Source organism: Archocentrus centrarchus, chromosome 5, assembly GCF_007364275.1.
Source record: "Archocentrus centrarchus isolate MPI-CPG fArcCen1 chromosome 5, fArcCen1, whole genome shotgun sequence".
Classification (NCBI taxonomy): Eukaryota; Metazoa; Chordata; class Actinopteri; order Cichliformes; family Cichlidae; genus Archocentrus; species Archocentrus centrarchus.
In genome coordinates this window covers 35085232-35111986 of record NC_044350.1, presented here as the reverse complement: position 1 = coordinate 35111986, position 26755 = coordinate 35085232, and the positions used below count along the sequence as shown (strand labels likewise).

At 44.2% G+C, this 26755-nt stretch overlaps 1 protein-coding gene and 1 long non-coding RNA gene across 3 annotated transcripts; one reads left to right on the top strand and one right to left on the bottom strand.

Moving 5' to 3' along the window:
• Positions 1–11741: 11741 nt before the first annotated feature.
• LOC115780228 (uncharacterized) lies at positions 11742–15104 on the bottom strand. The gene is made up of 6 exons (XR_004019965.1): positions 14321–15104; positions 13601–13732; positions 13101–13250; positions 12689–12817; positions 12466–12584; positions 11742–12284 (listed from the first exon to the last, which is right to left on the bottom strand). It is a non-coding gene; the product is annotated as an uncharacterized LOC115780228 (long non-coding RNA).
• A 7553-nt stretch (positions 15105–22657) lies between these two features.
• On the top strand, positions 22658–26202 carry LOC115780212 (uncharacterized). Of its 2 annotated transcripts, none has more exons than XM_030729292.1 (3): positions 22658–22755; positions 23181–23256; positions 23387–26202. In XM_030729292.1, the coding sequence occupies exons 2-3, from the start codon at positions 23182–23184 to the stop codon at positions 25202–25204; spliced, it is 1893 nt and encodes a 630-aa protein (XP_030585152.1). In that variant the 5' UTR covers positions 22658–22755; position 23181; the 3' UTR covers positions 25205–26202. The 2 variants fall into 2 exon arrangements, with proteins under 2 accessions (XP_030585152.1, XP_030585153.1); XM_030729293.1 differs by having other exon boundaries at positions 23365–26202.
• The last annotated feature ends 553 nt before the right edge of the window (positions 26203–26755 follow it).

Sequence of the window (26755 nt, the reverse complement as noted above, 5' to 3'; positions counted from 1 at the left end):
TGGGACTTGGAACTGTCACGAACTGGGCCGCGCAGCCATGACAAAAAACATACAATGTGAAAATGCCAACTTGATTAATGTTCATCATGTATGAACATATAAATTCAAGTTGAGCCAGCTATTTACCTAGAACCAGAAGGCTGCCTCGCCCAAAGAATATAAGGACAAATGGTGGAAAACAGGAGACAGCTGTTATAGAAGGTAAGTGTGTCACAGCAGCTTTATTTGCAGTAGAGGAGAGGCAGGAAATTAGGGAAAGATACAGGGAAGGCACTCAGGCAAGTAGGCAACAGGTCAGGACTTGAACCTCTGCCTCCCGCACCGCAGTATATGTATGTGGTCGCCGGCTTTAACCACTTTTTTTTTTTTTACTGAAATTAAGGCTGTATTTGTATATACATACACACATATATATATATATATATTAGGGGTGGGACTCGATTAAAAAAATTAATCGAATTAATTACAAGCTTTGTAATTAATTAATCGAAATTAATCGCATTTTAATCGCATTTCAATATTTGACATGAGAAATATTAATTTAGGTTTGGTTGATGAATGAATCAATATACATAAGCTTAAACTTCTAAATGTTGTTTATTTTCCCACCAGTCTACTACACAGACCAATGAAGGGTGGAAGTGCTCCTGTGATAAGCAAACTCCTGAAATTAAAGTTAAGCATCATAACTGGATAGTTTTATTCAACATTAATGCTGAATAAAACTTCCAACACTTGTTATAGTTGGACATTAATCATTAGCTCAGCTGTATTCCTTGATGTTGAAATGTGTCATGCTTGTTTTAACAGCTTATTTTGAATGAAAGACTTAAAATTAAACCACAAAAAGGAGAAAAAGTTTGTTCTCTGTTTAACAGCTGCTTTTACACAGCTGTGCTTCACACTCACGGTTGCTAGGCGACATGAGCTACACAGAGGTGACGGCAGCTGATTTTTTTTTTTTTTAATTCAGAAAAATAATAAACAATTTGTACATTTACAAACAACAAGGCATAATACAAGTAAAATAGAGTACAGGTGCGAAAGGATGCAATAAGATAAATCAATACGATTTGTATGCTACAATAAAGGATAATACATGTAAAATTAAAAAAAAAACAATAAATAAAATAAAATAAAATAAATAAATAAAAGGACTAGGGTTTAGCTTTGAAATCGAATTCTTCAGTTAAAGAGAATAGTTTAAGGGCATTTTTATTGTGCATTGTACTAAGAGTTTTGAGAAATAACAGAAAGTCATTGTGAAAAGCGTGAAACTTAGGCTGGGTTTTATAGAATTTGGCCTTATGAATGAAAAATTTCCCAATGATGATAACAGTGTTTATAAGAGTGACGGCAGCTGATATGAAGGCTAGCCGCTCACTTCCGGCCTTTGTGGCGTTCGTGGGCTGCGAAAGACGTGGGCCGGGTCCTTCGCAGGATGCGGCCCCTAATTTGGACATTGTGCGTCGATATAATCTGTATGCCGGGAACTCGCGCACTGAGAAACGTTCCACGGTGCAAAGTGCGATTAAAAGGCGTTAAAATTTTTAACGCGTTAATTTCCCCATAATTAATTAATCGAAATTAACGCGTTAAAGTCCCACCCCTAATATATATATATATATATATATATATATATATATATATATATATACATAGACATACACACACACTGCTCAAAAAAATAAAGGGAACACTCAAATAACACATCCTAGATCTGAATGAATGAAATATTCTCATTGAATACTTTGTTCTGTACAAAGTTGAATGTGCTGACAACAAAATCACACAAAAATCATCAATGGAAATCAAATTTATTAACCAATAAAGGCCTGTATTTGGAGTCACACACAAAATTAAAGTGTAAAAACACACTACAGGCTGATCCAACTTTGATGTAATGTCCTTAAAACAAGTCAAAATGAGGCTCAGTATTGTGTGTGGCCTCCATGTGCCTGTATGACCTCCCTACAATGCCTGGGCATGCTCCTGATGAGGTGGCGGATGGTCTCCTGAGGGATCTCCTCCCAGACCTGGACTAAAGCATCCGCCAACTCCTGGACTGTCTGTGGTGCAACGTGACGTTGGTGGATGGACCAAGACATGATTTCCTCATACCATCCTCATGGAGTCGGTTTCTAACCGTTTGTGCAGACACATGCACATTTGTGGCCTGCTGGAGGTCATTTTGCAGGGCTCTGGCAGTGCTTCTCCTGTTCCTCCTTGCACAAAGGCGGAGGTAGCGGTCCTGCTGCTGGGTTGTTGCCCTCCTACGGCCTCCTCCACGTCTCCTGGTGTACTGGCCTGTCTCCTGGTAGCGCCTCCAGCCTCTGGACACTACGCTGACAGACACAGCAAACCTTCTTGCCACAGCTTGCATTGATGTGCCATCCTGGATGAGCTGCACTACCTGAGCCACTTGTGTGGGTTGTAGAGTCCGTCTCATGCTACCACGAGTGTGAAGGCACCACCAACATTCAAAAGTGACCAAAACATCAGCCAGAAAGCATAGGTACTGAGAAGTGGTCTGTGGTCCCCACCTGCAGAACCACTCCTTTATTGAGTGTGTCTTGATAATTGCCAATAATTTCTACCTGTTGTCTATTCCATTTGCACAACAGCATGTGAAATTGATTGTCAATCAGTGGACAGTTTGATTTCACAGAAGTTTGATTTACTTGGAGTTATACTGTGTTGTTTAAGTGTTCCCTTTATTTTTTTGAGCAGTGTATAAAACAGCTTATTAGGATATTACAAAGTGAAGCTCAGACTCAGCAGTCTTTGTTATTGTTGGATTAGACCCTACAATATTAAAAACTGAGCCGATAACACGATCCCCTGTGAACAGGCACTTGGCAAAGGTGGGGAGGAAAAACTCATTTTTAACAGGAAGAGAGCTCCAGCAGAGCCAGGCTCAGGGAGGGGCAGCTACCTGCTGTGCCTGGCTGGAGTTTTAGATATCACATAAACTGCGAGAGCAGACATAAGTTATGTCTGCTATGTCTGAAACGTGGATGGTGAGAAAAGGAGGAGAGTGGAAACGAAGTGTCGAGGGCCTCGTGGGAAGTTCCTCAGCAGGCAGAGTCAGCGCAGGAATGGTTCGGGGATATCTGGGTGCAGATGTGACAGTTTTCCAACAGCAAAGCGGAGAGGGTGTCTTTCCCAAACTCAGCCTGGGAGCTGGATCCACAGGAGAGGGGCTGAAGGCTCCGCCTCCCGCTGTACTGATGGGAGAACAGCGAGCCGCTGAGGAGGAATTAACAGAGGGCACATTTTATCTTTCTTGCTAGTTCCTCTTAGAGTTCTCTGTGTTTTGGATCTCCTGCAGGTTGTTCAGCGAGGACAACTCGATATTTAGAAATTACAGCAGATCAGTCTAAAAGTTACAAATGCATAAACACGTTTCTGAGACAGGATTGTAATCATTTTAAAAATACTACCCAGATGACAGAAGGCAGTCTGAGACATTTGTTTAATGTGCGAGTTAAAGGACAAAGACTCCGAGCTTCCTGAGGAGGAAGCTCGGAGTCCTGAGGAGTCCTTTGGTCCTTTGGACCTTTGGTCTGCCGGCATCTTAAACAGAGGTGGCAAAAGTACTGACATTCTGTACTTAAGTAGAAGTACAAGTACTTATGTTAAAAAATACTTTAGTAAAAGTCGAAGTACTGGTTCAACTTCTCTACTTAAGTAAAAGTAAAATAGTACAGGCTCTGAAATGTACTCAAAGTAAGAAAGTAAAAGTAGTTCTTTGGAGGATGTTTCTACCTGCTATTTTTGTGTAAAACTAACCGAACCTCATTATATATTATTGTAATAACATAAAATAATATTACATGAGAATACAAATGTTATTCCAATCTAAATTTTAATCCTAATGAGTGCACTCAGCTTGAAACTGTTATGGAGGACACAAACTGTTAAAGGGAATTTAAACACAGCTCTGTTCTCTGTCCCCTCCATAGTAGAGGGTGACTGTGCCTCCACCTAAACACCAACATGAGGATACTCAGGGGTTACAGTGGGATTCAGAAGGTGGAGGAACCCTAAGATCAGCTGTAGTGGCTCTGCATGGGGAGAAGAATCACAGCTTTCTATTGTAGCTGCAGTAAATGATGTTGGTGTGCAGGCTGTGATCAGCTGACCTGCTGCTGCTGCTGCTCTGAGGTTTACTGCTCTGTGTGGATGAACTGAACTCACAAAGATGTAACCCAGTATTTCACAGCTATCTGAGCTGATCTCCATCCCCTACACTGACAGCATACAGGCTGTAGAAATGTTGGACTCAGTGAATGAATCTCAGCATCAGCAGCTTTGATTCAAACTCATCTCTGCTGCACTGATGTAACCTGTAACTCTGACCATGAACACAAAGTGCACCAACACAGAGCTTTACTGTAAATACAGTACAACAAGATAACCTGTTTATTACGTACTAAACTGCAGTATTTTCATACAATCTTTGAATTACACAAAGTCAGCATCCTTCAGTTTATTTTCCAGTCCTTACCTTTAAATCTAACCTCTCTTCTTCCTCTCCTGTCCTCTTTCTCCATCTCTGAGTGAACTTCTCTCTCTTTGCTCTCCCTGAAATACAGCAGCTCTTCTTTTAGCTAGCAGACACACTGTGTGACAAACTGCACACACTTTGTGTTTGCTGATATTTGTTGAGCATTTAGAAACGTTGCATTTACCTGCCACACGTTACTCCCTTCCAGAGGTGGGAAGTAACGAAGTACAAATACTTCGTTACTGTACTTAAGTAGATTTTTCAGGTATCTGTACTTTACTTAAGTATCTATTTTTCTGACTACTTTTTACTTTTACTCCCTACATTTTTACACAAGTATCGGTACTTTCTACTTCTTACATTTTCAAACAGACTCGTTACTTTTTAACACCCCTTAGCAAAAAGAAGTTTATTCAAGTGTACTATGAGTATACTTATTTTTTACTAAACCTGAGAAAGTATACTTGAAGGTCACTTTTTTTAAACTATATTTTATATACTTAAGAATAGTATAATGAAGTATACTTGGCTTATACTGAAAAGTATAAACAAAAGTCTAAGACTAAGTACATTAATACTAAGACTTACACTTATACTTTAATACTAAAACTTGGACTTATACTTTAGTATACTTTTTACATCTTTCTGCCACAAAGTACTAATACTTACTATATCTTGCTCCAAGTGCATAATAAGGTCAAGTCATTGACTCATGCTTAACATTGAATTTATATATTGATAATATAATGCTGGAGTTTAAAACTTTACAGTATATAGTATGTGTGCTCAATTGCATTATCTTTATGTACCTTAAAAATCATACACAAAAACAGAAAACCTTTGACTTGACTTTATTGATCAAGCTAGTCCCTTTCATAAGGGTTTGGCAATGGTGTTATGTACATAGCATCAGCTGTTTCAACAAGAACACATTTTGTTTTGATCATGTCAGGCCAGACAGCATTAACAGTTTCAGCTTTTTTCACAAGTACGAAAGTACTTTGTACACTGATGTGTGAATCTTTAAATACAGGCCTGTCTGATTTACTAAGTACCTCAACTAAAACACAACATAGTTTGCCACAAGAACAAAAAGCAGGGATTTGATGTGAACATGTTTGTTTAAAAATAACCAAGTCAGAAATTAAACAAGAAGAAGAAGAAAGAAGAAGAAACAGCCTTTATTGTCCCACAGAGGGGAAATTTGGGTGTAACAGCAGCCGCAGTTATTATAAATATAAGTAAAAATATAATAATTCACACTATTAAGAAAAGAATATAAATATATATGTCATGTCCTGGGCCGTTGGCCCAGCGTTTTGTGTTAGTTTATTTCCTAGTGTTGTGATATGTCTGCGTCTCTGTCCTGAGTCTGTGCCTGTTCCCCGTGTTTAGTCAGTATGTTTCTTGGTTTGTCACTTCCTGTTTATTTTGACAGTCTGGTTTTCCTGTGCTTTGTGTTCAGCTTTGCTTCCCCTGTGTAATTAGTTTCATTTGCCTCACCTGTTGTTCCCTGCTGTTTCCTCTTGCCCTGATTACCCAGTGTGTACTTAAGCCCTCAGTTTTGTTTTGTTCTCTGTTGCGTCGTTGATGTTTTGTGCCCGCATGTTCCTGTGTTCCCTGTGCCTGCCCTTCGTCTCCCTGTGCCTCCCTTCCAAGGTTTTTGTATTTGTGTTTCCCCCGTTGAAATAAATCCCTTTTATGTTACGCTGACTTCTGGAGTCCTTCGTGTCAGCCATTCCTCGTCCATTTCCTCCCCGGCCATGACAGAACGACGCGACCATACTAAAGACCCTGCAAGCTCCGGCCGCTACAATGGCACTCGCCTGGCGCTGGGGGGACCAGCTTTTTTGAACGGTCCCCGGCGACGCCGCTCACCGCCCCCGCCTAAACCGCAGGTCTGCCGCGTGGGCGGACTGTTTTTGGCGCCGGCCGCTCCCTCACCTGTCACTCCGCTCGCTGGCCCCTCCTGTCCTCAGCAGTCGCCGCAGCCACGGAGGACGAGATACCGGAGGAAGCGGAGAGACGTTTTCCTGGAGCCAGCGCCCGGAATGACTCCAGAGGAGTCATTTTTCCGATTCCTGGGTCACAGGGGTCCCTGGCCTCCCACCACTTCCGCGTCACCACTGCCTGCTGCTGACGGAGGAAGACCAAGCTCCCGGCAGCATCAGAGAGAATCGCCGCGGGAGCAGAGCGGTATAACGCCGCGGAGACGGTCACTCTCGCCTCAGTCAGCTGTAGCGCCAGCTCATTCTCCGTTTCCCCAGTTAGCCGTAGCGCCAGCTCATTCTCAGTTTCCCCAGACAGCTGTCGTGCCAGCTCAGTCTCAGCCTTCCCAGTCAGCCGCAGCTCTCCCTAGCTCTCAGTCGCAGTGTTCCCAGTCAGCTGTAGCTCCAGCTCCCTCTGCTCACCCTGCTCCCGCTCCCTTGGCTCCAGCTCCCCCTGCACCCGTACCTGTTCCGCGGGTGGGGGCAGCCACGGACGGGCTGACCTCTGCACCCGTACCTGTTCCGCGGGTGGGGGCAGCCACGGACGGGCTGACCTCTGCACCCGTACCTGTTCCGCGGGTGGGGGCAGCCACGGACGGGCTGACCTCTGCACCCGTACCTGTTCCGCGGGTGGGGGCAGCCACGGACGGGCTGACCTCTGCACCCGTACCTGTTCCGCGGGTGGGGGCAGCCACGGACGGGCTGACCTCTGCACCCGTTCCTGTTCCGCGGGTGGGGGCAACCAGGTCCAAGCCTTCGCATCGGTTTTCTGTGTTAGCTGCAGCAGCAGGGTCTCAGTCAGCTCTAGCTCCAGTCGCTCCCCCTCGCCTTCAGTCAGCTCTAGCTCCAGTCGCTCCCTCTCGCCTTCAGTCAGCTCTAGCTCCAGTCGCTCCCCCTCGCCTTCAGTCAGCCCTAGCTCCAGTCGCTCCCCCTCGCCTTCAGTCAGCCCCAGCTCCAGTCGCTTCCCCTCGCCTTCAGTCAGCCCCAGCTCCTGTCGCTCCCTGTCCACTCCAGTCTCAGTCAGCCCCAGTAGCTCTTCCTCGGTCCCCGGTGTCAGCTGTTTCTGTGCCCTCTCAGTCTGCTCCCTCCGCTTTAACGTCAGTTAGCTCCGTAATCCCCTTGGACCCTTCAGTCAGTTCGGTTTTGGTCTCTTCATCTGCAGTTTTTCCATCTTTAGTCGCAGTTCCCTCAGCTCCGGCTCCCTCGGTAGCTCCAGTAATGACAGCTTGCCCAGTGTCAGCTCTTCCTAGCTCTCAGTCAGTCTCCACGCAGACTGCTCCCCGTAGCGTTCAGTCAGCTTCCACGCAGCCAGATCTCCCTAGCTCTCGGTCAGTTTCCACGCAGCCAGATCTCCCTAGCTCTCGGTCAGTTTCCACGCAGCCAGATCTCCCTAGCTCTCGGTCAGTTTCCACGCAGCCAGATCTCCCTAGCTCTCGGTCAGTTTCCACGCAGCCAGATCTCCCTAGCTCTCGGTCAGTTTCCACGCAGCCAGATCTCCCTAGCTCTCGGTCAGTTTCCACGCAGCCAGATCTCCCTAGCTCTCGGTCAGTTTCCACGCAGTCGGCATGCTCTAGCTCGCAGTCTGCCTCCACGCAGTCTGCTCTCCCTAGCTCGCAGTCTGCTCTCCCTAGCTCGCAGTCTGCTTCCACGCAGCCAGTCGTCTCCCGGCCTGCTTCCACGCAGCCAGTCGTCTCCCGGCCTGCTTCCACGCAGCCAGTCGTCTCCCGGCCTGCTTCCACGCAGCCAGTCGTCTCCCGGCCTGCTTCCACGCAGCCAGTCGTCTCCCGGCCTGCTTCCACGCAGCCAGTCGTCTCCCGGCCTGCTTCCACGCAGCCAGTCGTCTCCCGGCCTGCTTCCACGCAGCCAGTCGTCTCCCGGCCTGCTTCCACGCAGCCCATAGCGTCAGCTCCCATGCAGTCCCCTGCACCTTGGCTATTCCCCGAGCGGCCCCTGCTGCTCAATAAAGCAGCAGTGTGCCCTGTTCCGCAGTCCCAGCCTGCGCATCCGGAGCCTCACCATGTAGGCCCCGTTCAGCCCAAGGGCTCAGCTCAGTCCGAGCCGCCAGGGGGTTCCGCTCAGTCCGAGCGCTCCGCGCCTGAGGGTCCCGCTCAGTCCGAGCCGTTGGGGTCTCCGCTCAGTCCGAGCGCTCCGAGCCTGAGGGTCCCGCTCAGTCCGAGCCGTTGGGGGTCTCCGCTCAGTCCGAGCCGATGGGGGTCTCCGCTCAGTCCGAGCCGATGGGGGTCTCCGCTCAGTCCGAGCGCTCCGTGCCAGAGGGCCCCGCTCAGTCCGAGCCGATGGGGGTCTCCGCTCAGTCCGAGCCAGGGGGTCCCGCTCAGTCCGAGCCGATGGGGGTCTCCGCTCAGTCCGAGCCAGGGGGTCCCGCTCAGTCCGAGCCGATGGGGGTCTCCGCTCAGTCCGAGCGCTCCGCGCCAGAGGGTCCCGCTCAGTCCGAGCCGATGGGGGTCTCCGCTCAGTCCGAGCCGATGGGGGTCTCCGCTCAGTCCGAGCCGATGGGGGTCTCCGCTCAGTCCGAGCCGATGGGGGTCTCCGCTCAGTCCGAGCCAGGGGGTCCCGCTCAGTCCGAGCGCTCCGCGCCAGAGGGTCCCGCTCAGTCCGAGCCGATGGGGGTCTCCGCTCAGTCCGAGCGCTCCGCGCCAGAGGGTCCCGCTCAGTCCGAGCCGATGGGGGTCTCCGCTCAGTCCGAGCGCTCCGCGCCAGAGGGTCCCGCTCAGTCCGAGCCGATGGGGGTCTCCGCTCAGTCCGAGCCGATGGGGGTCTCCGCTCAGTCCGAGCGCTCCGAGCCAGGGGGTCCCGCTCAGTCCGAGCCGGTGGGGGTCTCTGCTCAGTCCGAGCGCTCCACGTCACCCGAGGGTTCCCCACCAGAGCCCGGGGTCGCCCTTCTCCGCCGCCGCATGCCCCGCGGTCGGCCTCCAGTGTCTGCTCCCCGTCGCCGCCGCCGCACGCCTCGCGGTCGGCCTCCAGTGACCCCTCCTCGTCGCCGCCGCATGCCGCGTGGTCGGCCTCCAGTGACTCCTCCTCGTCGTCGCCGCCGCCGCTGGGTGCGCGGTCGGCCTCCAGTGACTCCTCCTCGTCGTCGCCGCCGCCGCTGGGAGCGCGGTCGGCCTCCAGTGACTCCCCCTCGTCGTCGCCGCCGCCGCTGGGAGCGCGGTCGGCCTCCAGTGACTCCCCCTCGTCGTCGCCGCCGCCGCTGGGAGCGCGGTCGGCCTCCAGTGACTCCCCCTCGTCGTCGCCGCCGCCGCTGGGAGCGCGGTCGGCCTCCAGTGATTCCTTCTCGTCCTCGTCGCCGCCGCCGCTGGGAGCGCGGTTGGCCTCCCTCGTTGGGATTTTGCTTTGTGGCCCCTTGGCCTCTGCGGCCTCCTGAACTGTGTGTTTTTTGTTTTGGATTTCCCACTGACTCCCCTGAACTGTGGACTGTTTTTTCCCCTGCTGTTTTTGTTTTGTCATAGCTCCTGGACTGTTCCTTGTTTCGACCCCCTGTTTTGGACTGTCTCCGGCCTTGTGCCGTCGCCTTTTGTTCTGGTCCTGTGTTTTTGTTTTCTTCCTGTACGGGTTTGATTTGTTTTGTTCACGCCCTGTGATTTCTGTTTTGCTCCCTGTCTTTGTTTTTGTTTCGGGCCCTCCCTCCTGGTCCCCCGCCTCCCGCCCTTGTCTGGTTTTGTTTTCTGGTTTTGGCCGTCGGGGGCCGGCCTTTGAGGGGGGGGTACTGTCATGTCCTGGGCCGTTGGCCCAGCGTTTTGTGTTAGTTTATTTCCTAGTGTTGTGATATGTCTGCGTCTCTGTCCTGAGTCTGTGCCTGTTCCCCGTGTTTAGTCAGTATGTTTCTTGGTTTGTCACTTCCTGTTTATTTTGACAGTCTGGTTTTCCTGTGCTTTGTGTTCAGCTTTGCTTCCCCTGTGTAATTAGTTTCATTTGCCTCACCTGTTGTTCCCTGCTGTTTCCTCTTGCCCTGATTACCCAGTGTGTACTTAAGCCCTCAGTTTTGTTTTGTTCTCTGTTGCGTCGTTGATGTTTTGTGCCCGCATGTTCCTGTGTTCCCTGTGCCTGCCCTTCGTCTCCCTGTGCCTCCCTTCCAAGGTTTTTGTATTTGTGTTTCCCCCGTTGAAATAAATCCCTTTTATGTTACGCTGACTTCTGGAGTCCTTCGTGTCAGCCATTCCTCGTCCATTTCCTCCCCGGCCATGACAATATATAAAATCAACAAACAAGATTAACCTTAATACTACTAATAATAACACTATATACAATGTACATGATGTGCCTGTGTGTTGAACCTTAACAGGCCGGACTATTTACAGTATATTATATATTATCCTACATTGTGTAGGTTATTGTGGTTTTTGTTGGGAGCAGTGATGATTATAAAGTCTTACAGCTGCTGGGAGGAAGGATCTGCGGTAACGCTCCTTTGTGCATTTAGGATGCAGCAGTCTGTCACTGAAGGAGCTCTCCAGCTCAGCAACAGTTTCATGCATGGGGTGGGAGACCTTGTCCATCAGTGATGTTATTTTGGTCAGAGTCCTTCTGTCTCCCACCACCTGCACTGAGTCGAGAGGACATCCTAGGACAGAGCTGGCTTTCCTGATGAGCTTGTCTATCTTCTTCCTCTCAGCTGTAGACAAGCTGCTGCTCCAACATACTGCTGCATAGAAGATGGCTGATGCCACCACAGAGTCATAGAAGGTCTTCAGGAGTGTCCCCTGCACTCCAAAAGACCTCAGCCTTCTCAGCAGGTAGAGTCTGCTCTGACCCTTCCTGTAGAGCGCATCAGTGTTATGAGTCCAGTCCAGTTTATTGTTTAGGTGAACACCCAGGTACTTATAAGAGTCCACTATCTCAATGTCCACTCCCTGGATGTTCACCGGTGTCCGTGTGGTGGGTCTGCGCCTGCGGAAATCCACCACCAGCTCCTTGGTTTTAGCGGCGTTGATCAGGAGGTGGTTCCGCTGGCACCAGTCCACAAAGTCCTGAGTCCACTGTCTGTACTCTGAGTCATCCTCACCTGTGATGAGGCCAACTATGGCAGAGTCGTCAGAGAACTTCTGCAGATGGCAGCGTGGGGAGTTGATGGAGAAGTCTGCAGTGTAGAGGGTGAAGAGGAACGGTGCCAGCACAGTTCCCTGTGGGGCCCCCGTACTGCAGACCAGCCTGTCAGAGACACAGCCCTGTGTCCTCACATACTGTGGGCGGTCAGTGAGGTAGTCCAGTATCCACTCGGAGATGTGGTGGTCCACTCCTGACAGTTCCAGCTTGTCTCTCAGAAGTCCTGGCTGGATGGTGTTAAAAGCACTGGAGAAATCAAAGAAATCAAAATGTACCATCTTTCAAGCATGCAGCACTATTGTGTCTCTTCTTTAGTCTTCTTTAGTCTGTCATAGTTTTGACTGTGATACACAAGTCCATTTACCAAAAACGGTTCTAAGACCAAAAGCAGTTGCTTAGATTTCCACAATGGCAAGCCTATATGACATTTTTATACTTGTTTGCACCGGGGGGTGACCAAAACCTCTGACATTTTCATTTAGCATTTCACAATTTTCTGTTTTCCTTTTACTAAAGTAAAGTTCTTCAACAAAAGACTGAATTGAATGTGAGGGTGGAATCAAACCTGGAAACATTAGATTGAACAGTTTCAGTAAATGAGTAAGTGCTTTGCCTGTTAAGTTGTTATGCAGCACATAGGACATCAGCATCAATAAACTTTCTCCCTTTGAAACAGGTGCACCAGGATATAGGGGCTTGTCACCATCTGTGTGGTCTTCAATGCCCTATGGATATAGGAAAAAAAGATAGAAAAAGCATGTATAAATTAGAACGAGTAACAGTTAACACATACAGTGTGTATTATCATCATTATTATTATGTAGTACTGTCTCCAAATGTTCCAATTGTATGTAATGTGCGAATAGTAACTACTAACAATGTGTTATTGAACCACTGTCTACATACCACTGGAAATTCAGGTTCATTTCCTCTTGTACTCCCCTCCATCACGTCTTCGTCATCAGCATGGTTTTCAGCTTCATCAATGGCAGCACCAATTAAGTCCTCTTCAGAATGTGGCAGAGCTTCATCATTTTACAAGTTGACAAGGGAAAAAGATAACTTGAAGTAATTAATTAAAAGATTAAAGGAAGCGTATATAAACTAACCCATAGAATGGTGCATTCACCTCTGAGACGTCCACATCCAACTGACTTGTGGTTGGTTTCTCAGTGTCGAGTTCATCATCTTCATTTTCACTGCTGGAAGTGTTACTCCAGTGGTCTTCTGTGTCGGTGTGGTTATCTATATTATCATTCTACATGTGAACAAAGGAAAGAGAATAAAAAAAATGTAACTTTTGCTTTTTTGTTAGCAATGTTGTCATTTGTCTACACTTTGGTTCAGCTAGAGGATAGCTCAAAATGCACATAAGTGTGGTATGAATGTGCCCAACCATTACAGCAAACCTCTAACTAAATGTATTGGAAAATGTGTGCACTGTTGACACTTCCGTGAGAGTGTCACTGAAGGCCCTCTGAAGCATATTACTATGCTAACAAACTTGGCCTAGTGTATTCCCCCACCCTACCCCAATGTACCTCTTGAATGTCCATATCCAACAGACTGTCCGTGGAAGAGCTCTCACTATCAAGTTCATCTTCACTGCTGGAATTGTTGAGTTCTTCCTCTCCACTGGTCGAAGTGTAAGTCATGTGACCATCTGTGTTGATGTCATCATGACTGATATTCTACAGTTTAACAAGAGAAAGACAATGAACAACTGAATGAATTAACTCCCTTTATGTCAAGTCCAATCATCAAATCATAAACAGAGTAAGTGTAAACTTTAATTTTCTGACAACTTCAGTGCTTTCCACCTCAACTGCTTATTGTGTCATGGGAGAAAAATAAGTCAGTGATGTGGCATATGACAGGTGCTTATGATAATGTACCTAGTTGGGGAGCTGAAAGCACAATTTAGGAAAGATTCTTAAACTTTAATCAAGCAGGATATGAAGATTACCCAGATACATGGGGGAATGTATACTGGCAACACAACAATTCCACTTAGACTGAAACTGTGCTTTTGCATATTTACCTGTTGAAGGGCAGAATCCAAAAGCCTAGGTGTGGAAGAGCTCCTACTGTTGACATCATCTGTAACTTCTCTATGGGAAGCAGTGGGCTGACTAATGTGATCTCGTGAGTTGTCCTGTAGTTCTGCCCTATCCTGAAAAGGTGGGGTGTTCAAACATAAATGTAAATTATTACTCAGGTCCTTTCATTCCCTTTGGGTATACTGAGTGCATTTAAGATCATCCCAACATATTTTGGGAAGTTGCCTCCACATGAGACTGTACATAATGCATGGGTATCAATTGTCTTTGAAATTAAAACCAGATTCAACTTTCCCTATTCTGCCAACTTCATTGAAAAGAAATCTCACCTGCATTGTAAGCAGCTAGCTGCTAGCTGTGTTCAGATCTTACACATCAAACATTAAAACATAACAGTTTTAATAGACTCCTTGCATATAAACATTTTTACTACGGCTCACTTACTTCCGGTTACATTGGCTGCATAACAATCACTGTAAAAGACAACTCACACAAACTTGCATTCGGACATTAGCTTACAAGTCTGTCACTCATAGTCAAACAAAAATGCTAACTTTAACGGTAGCAGCCATGTAATCTTTCATTTAAGATTACAAGCTGCTAACATTCCAACGTGACTAATGCGGCTAATGTAGCCTAACTGGAAACATCTGAGCAGTACAGAATTTTATGTGCGAGCAAATTCATTATCTGTTACTTACTTTTACTTTCCATCTGTACTTGGTAGTCCTTGGAATCTCTGCTGTGTAATCCTCTAAATATCTTTGATAAGGTCCACACTGTTTAGCCACGTTAGCTCTAATGAGCTAGCTCAGCTTCTTCCAGGTAGTATCACCACAGAAATTTCTGGTACCGCACTTCTGGCCATGGTCCCGCCCCTACCTGGCAGCCAATGGGAGCCTCCCAATTTTAAATTAGCGCTCACGCGCCAATTCAAGGTCTCCCTTGCAAAAAAAATAAATAAATAACGGTCTCAACCAGTATCAACAAGGAAAGGAGAAGAAGGAGAAGACATATCCTAGCTAAAATTGAATTTTCAGCATTAGATACCACAATGCCATTTGCCATTTATTATTTCAAGGACAAGACTGTGGAAGTTGGGAAGATTTTATGGATGAGTACTGACGACCAGCAACAATGTCCAAAAGTAATCACTCAGTGCCCTGATCTAGAAGAAGAAGACGGATGGATGGAGATAAAGTGGGACATAAAAGGCAGAAAAAAGTCAGCTCCAGCCTTTTTCCCAGCAAAGGTTTTGATGGTTGGTGGTAAGTTGTTAATTGTATTGCTTCTCAGTTAGCTTCATAGCTTCATCTATACCCTATATGAAAAAGCTAAAGGGGTGTTCACATTGGCAGTTTTTTAATTACAGAAAATAAATACCTTGGTATGACACCAGTTGATTCTAAGTGACATTTCTTTATCATTTCTGGTGTGCATAAAACTTAACTCCATAGTTATATGATTTTTGTTTTGAGTTACACATTTTTGAATCTAGGTATGATCCATCAGTGGTGCAGCTGACTCTGTAAATGCAAGTAAATCATCATTACCATGGATGTTATTATATTTGCTTGTTATAAACATATATAACAAGCAAATATAATAACATTTGCTTGTTATATATGCTGTTAACATTATAACATATGTTATATTTGCTGTTAACATTATAACATATAATTTTAACAGAAGAGAAAGAAGTCATCGTGTGCTGAAAAAGAGTGATGATAGAAGAGCTGAAGAAGCAGCTGGCAAACAAAATACCTTCAGAGGTAAAATATTTGACTATTGTGGTATTTTGAGTTGAAGCAATAATTATGGTGTGGATTTTCTGCCTGATCCTAATTCTAGCTGATTCTTTGATTTCACGTGTTTTGGTGTAGTCAACTAACTCAAATGAGGAGTCATCAGATGAGGAGCAGCTGCCCAGAAACTGGAGTGGAGCACAGAAGAAAGTGAAAGAGCTTCAGAGAGAAATCGAGAGCCTGAAAGCAGACTATGGGAAAGAGATACTAGATGCTATGAGAGGTATTTTCTCTTTATCAATTCAAGTAGCCTAAAGCAAATTATAAAACAACAGCTTTTAACGACTGAATATGTGCCTATACTGATTCCTGAAGTCAAACACTGTGGGTGTGCAGGTCAGGTATAATGAACTAAACTTAATAACACAATAAAGTGAAATTTTCATATACTCCCATACTGAAGCATTGAAATCTGAAAAAAGAGACTCACAAATCACACAGACAAACAATTGCTGGCAGGGAGAGCTGGGATCTGCTGCCAAGTGTGGAAAAAGGTCCATACCTGGCTTCAACCTGACATTTATAGGTTTTGGCTAATTCAGTCTCCTCCTGCTTCCTGTTTCTGCCTAATCAGCGCCACTTCCAGTCACGGTCTTCATAACAAAAATGACTAATTTAATGTTTTAAAATGGTCTCAAAACACAGTAATGACACAAAGCTTTTGTTGCCTTGTTTTCATTCCCTTTACAGCGCTTCCAGCAGTAGTGACAATGCTGAAAGAGATCTTAGAAAAAAATCACTGTTCAGATCTCAACTCCTGCTTCCACCTGGTCAACACCCACACCAGACCAACAAGTTTGACCACCCGCCTCTCCTCAAGTGTTGTCTGACCCTCATAATATCACGCAGTGCCCCGCGCTGCACTCGGCCTCTCTGACCACGACATGATCCACCTGATCCCCGCGTACAGACAGAGGCTGAAGCTCTCAAAACCTGTGGTGAGGACAACAAAGCAGTGGACCCGTGAGGCTGTGGAGGAGCTCCGCACATGCTTCGAAACTACAGACTGGGACTCAATGAGGGCTGCCTGTGACAGTCTGGATGACTACACGGACACTGTAACCTCGTATATCCACTTCTGCGAGGACAGCATTGTGCCATCACGCACCAGGGTGAGTTATAACAGTGACAAACCCTGGTTTACTCCCAAACTGAAGCAGCTGTGGATAGAGAAGAGGGAGGCTTTTAAAAGTGGGGACAAAGACTGCTACAAAGAGGCCAAGTACAGGTTTAGCAAGGAAGTGGCCACTGCTAGATCACATCACTCTGAGAATATACAGCAGCAGATCTCAGAGAACGACGCGGCCTCTGTATGGAAAGGTTTTAGGCAGATTACCAACTACAAGCCTAAAACCCCCCACTCCACAGACGACCTACAAACTGCAAATAGACTGAACGAGTTCTATTGTCGTTTTGATGATCAGTTCAGCAGCCTTCACACCTCCACCAGTCCCAACTACAATACAGCCAACACAAATATTCACCCCCCAACCTCCCCCACTCCCCACACCTCAGAGAAGCCCACATCATCAAGGACTCCCACCCCAGAGTCCCCCTCCTCCCCCACCCCCACAGTCTTTTGTATTCAGGAGGACCAGGTGCTAAAGCAGTTCAGGAGTGTCAAAGCTCGCAAAGCTCCAGGTCCAGATGGTGTCTCACCTGCCACACTGAGACACTGTGCTAACGAGCTTGCCCCATTGTTCACGAACATCTTCAACTCCTCACTGGAGGCTTGCCACGTGCCTGTCTGCTTTAAAACCGCTACCATTGTTCCTGTCCCCAAGAAGCCAAGGATCACTGGATTAAATGACTACAGACCTGTGGCACTGACTTCTGTGGTCATGAAGTCATTTGAGCGTCTGGTGCTGTCCCACCTCAAGTCCCTCACAGCCCCCCGTCTGGACCCCCTGCAGTTTGCCTACAGAGCCAACAGGTCTGTGGACGACGCCATCAACCTGACTCTGCACTTCATCCTACAGCATCTGGACTCCCAGGGAACCTACGCCAGGATCCTGTTTGTGGACTTCAGCTCTGCCTTCAACACCATCATCCCTGATCTCCTCCAAGACAAGCTGTCCCAGATGAACGTGCCAGATCCCATCTGCAGGTGGATCACTGACTTCCTGATGAACAGGAAGCAGCACGTGAGGCTGGGGAAGAATGTCTCGGACTCCCGGACCATCAGCACTGGCACTCCTCAGGGCTGTGTCCTCTCTCCTCTGCTCTTCTCCCTGTATACCAACTGCTGCACCTCTGACCACCAGTCTGTCAAGCTTATTAAGTTTGCAGACGACATGACTCTCATCGGACTCATCTCAGACGGGGACGAGTCGGCCTACAGGATGGAGGTCAAACGTCTGGCGTCCTGGTGCAGCCACAATAACCTGGTACTGAACGCCCAGAAGACAGTGGAGATTATAGTGGACTTTAGGAAGCACACAGCCCCTCTACCCTCCATCATCCTGACTGACACCCCCATCACCACAGTGGACTCTTCTCGCTTCCTGGGAACTACCATCACCCAGGACCTCAAGTGGGAGCCCACCATCACCTCTGTCATCAAAAAGGCCCAGCAGAGGATGTACTTCCTGCGGCAGTTGAAGAAATTCAACTTGCCAGCAAGGACCATGGTGCAGTTCTATACTGCCATCATTGAGTCCATCCTCACCTCCTCCATCACTGTGTGGTACGCTGGAGCCACCACTAGGGACAAACAGAGACTACAGCGCGTTGTGCACTCTGCTGAGAAGGTGATTGGCTGTAACCTCCCATCTCTCCAGGACCTGTACACCTCCAGGACACTGGGGCGTGCAGGTCGGATCACAGCCGACCACTCTCACCCTGGGCACAGACTTTTTGACCCTCTCCCCTCAGGCAGGAGGCTACGGTCCATACGGACCAGAACCTCCCGCCATAAGAACAGTTTCTTCCCCTCTGCTGTTGGACTCATGAACAATAACCCTAAGACTGTTACCACCACCCTCCACAAACGCTGATGACCCTATGTCTATGCACCTGTCTGACTGCACTGATGTACATATTAGTGGAATATAGTCTACATTCTTCTATCTTTTAATTAGTCTCTGCACTGTATATTTTGTAATTTTGTAATATTGTGCTATAGTTATAGCTCTAATATCTCTGTATATTTGCAATTTGTATACTTGTATATTGTCTTATAGTTTTTATACTTATTTGTTTTTTTTCTGTAAGCACGAAGTACCGCAGCAATTTCCTAATGCTGTGAACCTGTTCACCCATATGGCAATAAAAACCTTCTGATTCTGATTCTGATTCTGATTCTGATAATATGGTAAATAACTCAAAATGCATTGATAGGGTATGTGTTTATCCATGTGGGGAAATGTTTGCTATACAATTTCCCTCTACACCTTGTGACTATACACATAATTTAAAAAGAAGCATATTAATCAACTTTGTGCTGGATGTATACAAATAATGATTAATTTGGAAATGCTTTGATGATGCCCCCCAAATTTCTCATGTTATGGAGTTAGTCTATAGATTATAGGCCAATGCATATTCACTGCACTGATAAATGAATAGATTTACAAAGAAATTTTATATAATTGTTTCATCATTATTTGGTGAGTAATAGTCAAATGTTTTGCAGGTGCCTCTATACGCCAGGTTGTGATGTAAAAGTCCCAAGACTAAAGCTGAAGTCTCTGCGAACTGCAAGTTCAGCATTGTACATTGGGGATCTTGCGGTGTTCATCTATGGTAGACACGCTGTCCAACTCAAGTTTGACCCGGAGGCAGTCGGGGCCCACAAAGATGTGGAATCAAAACCACAACTGGATAACACCAAGCTTGATGCTATATTTGGTGAGTGCATTTAATTTAAGGCAAAACTGGAATAATAGGTAGAGACATAGTTATAATCAGACACTCACTCACACTATCAGTACTACAAATAAAATAAAATAAAAACAATACATACTAATGCTTCTATATGATGGTAAACAATCGAGGCTTTTCAGTTGTCGTAAATTACAGAGGATTTACACGTGATGTCACTGCCAGCACGCTGTCCATTGTTTTGCCACTCAGTTACACTCTGCCTTATTCAGTCTGACTGGCGTGTGATGTGTGTGCAATCCCTTTATAACAGTTTTTGCTGATTGCATTTAAGTTCAGAAATGTACCTGATAAACCATCCTCCCTGCCATGACATGTGTTAATTGTGGACAGTGAATAAGAATAACACTGAGGTAATGGTTTGTTCTGTATGTGTTTTTTCACTCACAGACCATGCCCAGGTGAAATCTCCTGACACCCACCATGCAAGATGTGAGACGAATCATAAGAAAGAAATGCAACAACATAAGCTACGCCAACAAGTAGATGAAAAGAAGTCATAAAAGTACAGATTTTGTTTCTGTCTTTTTTATTTTTGGTTCCAAAGGTGCGCTTTTCTTTTACCTTTTTTGACAAGGAAGGACTTTATTTCTCAGTTGAAGATGCTATGTTTACATTTTTACAAGCATATGCACAAGTTTTGCTTTACCACTTTTTACAAATAAGGACTTGATCTTGGCGAGACCATTATGTTTACATTTTTAGATGCAAATGTGCACTTTTTCCTTTCATTTTCTCCAGTAAGGAAGAACTTGATTTCATAGGTCTTTGTTTTTGAAATGTTTGAAATCTTTGAAAATATATAAAACTTGTTTTCAACATTCTGTCTTGTGATTTTGTAAATGCATCACACTTTCATAAACTTTAAGAATACTTTAAGGAGTATATTTCCAGTATATAAATAGTAAGCTACAAGTAATGTGCCAAGCAAACTTAAAGTATAACAAATAAGCTAGTGAAATAACCAACATTTATAACAGTATACTTAAAGTATACAATAAAAATAGGGACTCAAAGTAGTACAATGGCAGTATATCGATAAGTGTACTTGTGGTATACTTTAAGCATATGAGAGGGATATACCAAGTACATTGATAGTATATAGATGAGTGTACTTGTTGTATACTTTTGCAAACTTAAAATGAACTTTAAAGTATACTTTCATAAACTTGAAATGTTCCAATTTAGTCCGAAAAAGTATTAAATTGGTATACTTTCTAGTACACTTAAAGTACATGGTCTATAGTATACTTGCTATACTTATACTTATACTTAAGTATACTTCATAAAATGAACTTAAGTATACTACTTTTTGCTAAGGGACGTCAGAGAGAAGTTTGCATTTCCGGTCAGTGCGCCGTCAAACATCAAACGATCTGAGCCTAAATGGAGGAATAATAACACATAAGAGACAATCGTACTGGTGTATCCTCCATCATCGGGGCTTATCTCGTACAAAGGAATTAAATACGCAAACCCATATAATTAATGTCTCATTTATAGCGCTATAATCGGGCCGGACCGAGTCCGTAAGTTGCGCTGCGGCACATAAACAGCTTCATTAGCGCTACTGAAGAGGAGCGAGCATGAAGGGAGTAACGTGTGGCAGGTAAATGCAACGTTTCTAAATGCTCAACAAATATCAGCAAACACACAAAGTGTGTGCAGTTTGTCACACAGTGTGTCTGCTAGCTAAAAGAAGAGCTGCTGTATTTCAGGGAGAGCAAAGAGAGAGAAGTTCACTCAGAGATGGAGAAAGAGGACAGGAGAGGAAGAAGAGAGGTTAGATTTAAAGGTAAGGACTGGAAAATAAACTGAAGGATGCTGACTTTGTGTAATTCAAAGATTGTATGAAAATACTGCAGTTTAGTGTGTAATAAATAGGTTAGCTTGTTGTACTGTATTTACAGTAAAGCTCTGTGTTGGTGCACAGTGTTTGTGTTCATGGTCACAGTTACAGGTTACATCAGTGCAGCAGAGATGAGTCTGAATCAAAGCTGCTGATGCTGAGATTCATTCACTGAATCCAACATTTCTACAGCCTGTATGCTGTCAGTGTAGGGGATGGAGATCAGCTCAGATAGCTGTGAAATACTGGGTTACATCTTTGTGAGTTCACTTCATCCACACAGAGCAGTAAACCTCAGAGCAGCAGCAGCAGGTCAGCTGATCACAGCCTGCACACCAACATCATTTACTGCAGCTCACAATAGAAAGCTGTGATTCTTCTCCCCATGCAGAGCCACTACAGCTGATCTTAGGGTTCCTCCACCTTCTGAATCCCACTGTAACCCCTGAGTATCCTCATGTTGGTGTTTAGGTGGAGGCACAGTCACCCTCTACTATGGAGGACACAGAGAACAGAGCTGTGTTTAAATTCCCTTTCACAGTTTGTGTCCTCCATAACAGTTTCAAGCTGAGTGCACTCATTAGGATTAAAATTTAGATTGGAATAACATTTGTATTCTCATGTAATATTATTTTATGTTATTACAATAATATATAATGAGGTTCGGTTTGTTTTACACAAAAATAGCAGGTAGAAACATCCTCCAAAGAACTACTTTTACTTTCTTACTTTGAGTACATTTCAGAGCCTGTACTATTTTACTTTTACTTAAGTAGAGAAGTTGAACCAGTACTTCGACTTTTACTAAAGTATTTTTTAACATAAGTACTTGTACTTCTACTTAAGTACAGAATGTCAGTACTTTTGCCACCTCTGCTCCCTTCATGCTCGCTCCTCTTCAGTAGCGCTAGCTAAGCTGTTTATGTGCCGCGAGCATAACTTACGGACTCGGTCCGGCACGATTATAGCGCTATAAATGAGACATTAATTATATGGGTTTGTGTATTTAATCCCTTTGTACGAGATCAGCCCCGATGATGGAGGATACACCAGTACGATTGTCTCTTATGTGTTATTATTCCTCCGTTTAGGCTCAGATCGTTTGATGTTTGAGGCGCACTGACCGGAAATGCAAACTTCTCTCTGACGTTAAAAAGTAACGAGTCTGTTTGAAAATGTAAGAAGTAGAAAGTACAGATACTTATGGAAGCTCGTTTCCGCCACTAAAAAAAAAAAATCGCCATCCGTAACGCAAAATTTTGAGTTATTAACTCGAAATTTCGAGAAAATAACTCGAAATTTCGAGAAAATAACTCGAAATTTCGAGTTAATAACTCAAAATTTCGAGTTATTAACTCAAAATTTCGAGAAAATAACTCGAAATTTCAAGTTATTAACTCGAAATTTCGAGTTACAGATGGCGATATTAACTTGAAATTTCGAGTTAGCACAGCCAATCAGGATGCAGGAACGGATGCAGGAACGTCATTTCCTTGTTACCGGAAGCACAGGGCACAGCCGCACTCGGGTAGAGACTGCTGCATTGTCGCCAGGGTTTTCAGGTAGAGATGTAGTCTAACGAGTGGTAACTATCTAAAAGGTATGTAATCAGTGCAGATTTTTTCCGTTATGCCTCACTTATATGAAATATTTTAACACCACACGCTAAGATCGGTCTGGGGGTCGATGTTGAAGTGGCGGCATGACGGCACTATGTGCACAGCTTGGCTTGGCTAGTCGCCGTGCTAACGTAGCTGCTAACGTTTCCTCGTTCCGCTGTGAAAATAAATCAGATGTTCAACGTATGTTCCGCATGACTTTTCTCCCAGGTCATTCGCATCCCACCTGTCATGACATTTCGCCCCACAATTTGAGAACCACTGATTAGTGTTTAATTGCAGGGAAGGTATATTACCCAGGAAGTTATATTACAAGCTTCTCAACTACATTAAGTACACTAGACACCGAGACTTGATGATCATATGGTGGATTCATAAGTGATCATTTGTACATACTTGTTTACAGCATGGAAGACCTGACTGACTTCTTGAGACGAAGAGAAGTCTCTGAGGAAATAATACAAACCCTGGAGAATGAGAAGGTACATAATTCTAATTTTTTTTTCTTTTAAATACTACTTTTTTCATTCAATATATAATTGTATTTTCAAATATATATATGTGTGTGTGTGTGTGTGTGTGTGTGAAAGTGAATTATTTTTCCCTCTGTAGATCGATGCCAGTGTTATAAATCTGATGTCAGATGAGGAGCTGAAGACTTATCTACCATCATATGGTGATCGCCTTGCAGTATTTGGATTTTGCAGACGGCAGGGCAACAGCCGAAAGTCGACGCTTTTTGAACGTCTGAAAACCAAATTGTCCAAAAGAAAAACATCTGAAGATGGCAGCAGCACAGCGCAAGAACATTCAGAACCAACCCATAAAAGAAATGCTCTGAAGACAAAGAGAAAAATAGAAATAGGATGGATGCATTATGATGAAGATGCTGATGTTTTCAAGCAGGTTAGAGCTAGACGAGGAGGAGGGACAAGAAAAATGGTAATTTGCAAGGACGCTAAGAAAAGTGACATATTACAGGTTGCAAAAGATCTGTTCTTTCCAAATGGAGGAAATGTTCGGGGGCCCTTAACAGATTTTGAATGTGATCTAAAGGATTATCAAGAGATGACAGTTGATGGTGGATTAACAGTTGGAGAAATGTACAATGTTACAAAACTAAATATCCTTAGGTTTTACCTGACCACAAAAAAAACCCAAAGCAGCCCAGGTTTGCAATCATCTTCTCAAGACCAAAACTCCTCTTCTTTTACTGTTGCTACAGTTTCTTCATTTGCTCCTTTTGAACAAGTCAGCCCTGATGTGACACAAACTGTAGACACTACAGACAATAACCTTTCACTCTCTTCCATGCAGGCTGTAAGTGATAACTCTTCTTACAGCAGTGACATTGTTTTTGTTGGACCCGTCTCTGACAGTGAGTCAATAAATTTGGACGACACCCTGGTTTTAACTCCACAACCTGGCCCAACCAGTGAGAGAATGAAAAGAGTACTAGTCGTTCACAGAGGGCAGGTAATGCCAGAGCTCATTTCACATTTTAGTGCTAATGATCTCGAAGATGTTGACATTAAAATCCAGCTTGTACTGCCTGATGGAACACCTGAAAAAGCTTATGATCATGGAGGAGTTGTAAGAGACTGTCTTTCAGAATTCTGGAAGGAATTCTATGACCAGTGCACCACTGGAACTGCTTACAAAGTGCCCTTCTTAAGGCATGATTTTGGGCAGCAGGAGTGGGAGAGTGTGGGCAGAATCATTGCATTTGGATGGGCCACAGAGAAATATCTCCCTGTGAAAATTGCCCCTGCCATTCTGGAACAAGCTGCCTTTGGATATGTGAAGAGTGATATTGTGGAGAATTTTCTCAAGTTCATGCCTGAATCTGAGCGTACAGTGTTAGAGGCGTGGCAGTCAGATTTTAGCAGTGTGGACCAAGAAGAACTTGTAGACATACTTGATAACCAGAGCTGCAGAAGGATGCCAACAGCCTGCAATGCTACCGAAGTCCTAATGGAGCTTGCACACAAAACACTTGTCCAAGAGCCTGCCTATGTCATCGAACAGTGGGCGAAAACACTCAGCACTGCAGGTGAAAGCCTTTGTGATCTGTCTTCAGTATATGAAGCCCTCCAACCAAATGTGAGAAAGGTTCTCGGGTGTTTCACTTTTCCTGAAACAATGACGACCCATCAGAAGGTTATTCAGAAATACCTAACTACATATGTGAAGAATGTTGAGAAGCAACATTTGTGCTTGTTCCTTAGGTTTTGCACAGGTTCAGACTTATATCTTGGAAAGAACATCATTGTTGCATTTAACGAACTTGAAGGTTTCCAGAGGCGACCTGTGGCACACACATGTGGATGTGTACTGGAGCTGTCAATAAATTATGACAGCTATCCTGATTTTAGTTCTGAGATGAACAGAGTGTTGGAATCCAATGTGTGGGTCATGGACATTATCTAATACTTTAATTCACAAACACTGGATCTGGACCCACAGATTTGTACAAGAGATTGTATTTGAGTTGTGCACTAAAACAGAACTGTTACAATGTGAATCACATGTTTCAAAACTGATTCCTGAGAAAGTTATTGGTGAAACACTAATTGAATTCAACTTGAGGTACAAAATTAGAGACTTGAATTTATTTGTGTGTGTTCTTATTACACGGCAATATGTTTTGAAAACACTTGATTAATGCACTTCTGCAGAGGTGTCAAAGTGGCAGCCTGGAGGCCTTTTTATAAAAATTCCTATTGCCTCATTCAGCATCTGCGCATACCAAGTTAAAAATCAAAGTATCTTTACACATTTATAAATTTTTTCTATAATTTCATTAGCCATACTCAATCCAAAAAAAGAAGGAAAAACTTAATTTAAATCTGACAGTTTAGTTATCTAATGTTATAAAGTGAGATTATAGTGGCTCCTCAGAAGTTACAGTTTGAGACCCCTGCAGTAATATAGTTAATATATCTAACATGTTCTATTATAATGCACAAGTTTTAATGTTTACAAGTTCAGTTTTATATTATATGCCAGTAATTCAATAGTTATTTTTTGTGCACCTCTATTCAGCCATCTGGGTTATGGTGACTATGTTGCTAAAATGAGTGGCCATAAAGCATAATTGATATATTTTTATTTTGGACTTAAGTGAAATCAACAAGTGCTCAGCTGGGGGTTGTTTCTTGATGTATCAGGAGGGATAAAAGTCTTGTTTCTCCCTTCTTTCATTGCACTGCATGACTGATTTTTCTTATTAACTTTTTTCCCCAATATTTTTTCAGCTTTAAACCTTAATGTTTTTGGTTCATAGAATTTTAGGCCACTATGTTCTTATTTCAGAAAGTTTAGGACATCTTTGTAAAATCTTGCCATTTTACCTGTTCTTATCTTAAATTCTTTGATATTTTACAAGTTTTGCACATTTTTGATTTGTGTAGTCACTTTTTTTTTAACTTACTGCTCTGGATTAAATGTTAATTGCTAAGTGTCCCTGTTTTTGAGATTTGTGTATTATAATAAAGTATTCAAGGAGACTACAATGACAGAGCTCAGTTCATTTTTATATATATTTTTGGACAGACAATCATCACCTTGCTTAGTTAAGCTCATCTATAAGCTAGATTTTCTATATAAAAAAATCTAGACAACCAAATTAGTAATTTAACATTATCAGAAAAAAATAAAATTAAGAGACATCAAAAATGAGATACAAGTGAACAAGGATTAAAAAAAATATCTTCAGAAAGCTAAAATCATAAATCCACCATGAGACATATCACTTTACCTTAATGATCTCCAAATACCAGGTTTGACAGGCAGCATGTGTAAGATTTAAGCCTTTGTACATGAAAAACCTGGGATGTTCTCTTTGTGCAGACAACAATTACTGTAGAAATAACAACAAAAAAAAAGACTAGATTAAGATTAAGATAGTGTTTATTTGTCACATGCACAGTTATACACAGTACAATGCACAGTGAAATGTATTTTGTACCTGCAACCATA

Excerpts from the sequence above, each read along its gene's own strand:
- LOC115780212 (XM_030729292.1), top strand. The coding sequence starts at position 23,182 with ATGGAAGACCTGACTGACTTCTTGAGACGAAGAGAAGTCTCTGAGGAA. Across the intron at positions 23,257-23,386 it reads AAACCCTGGAGAATGAGAAG|ATCGATGCCAGTGTTATAAA; the intron begins GTACATAATTCT and ends TTCCCTCTGTAG.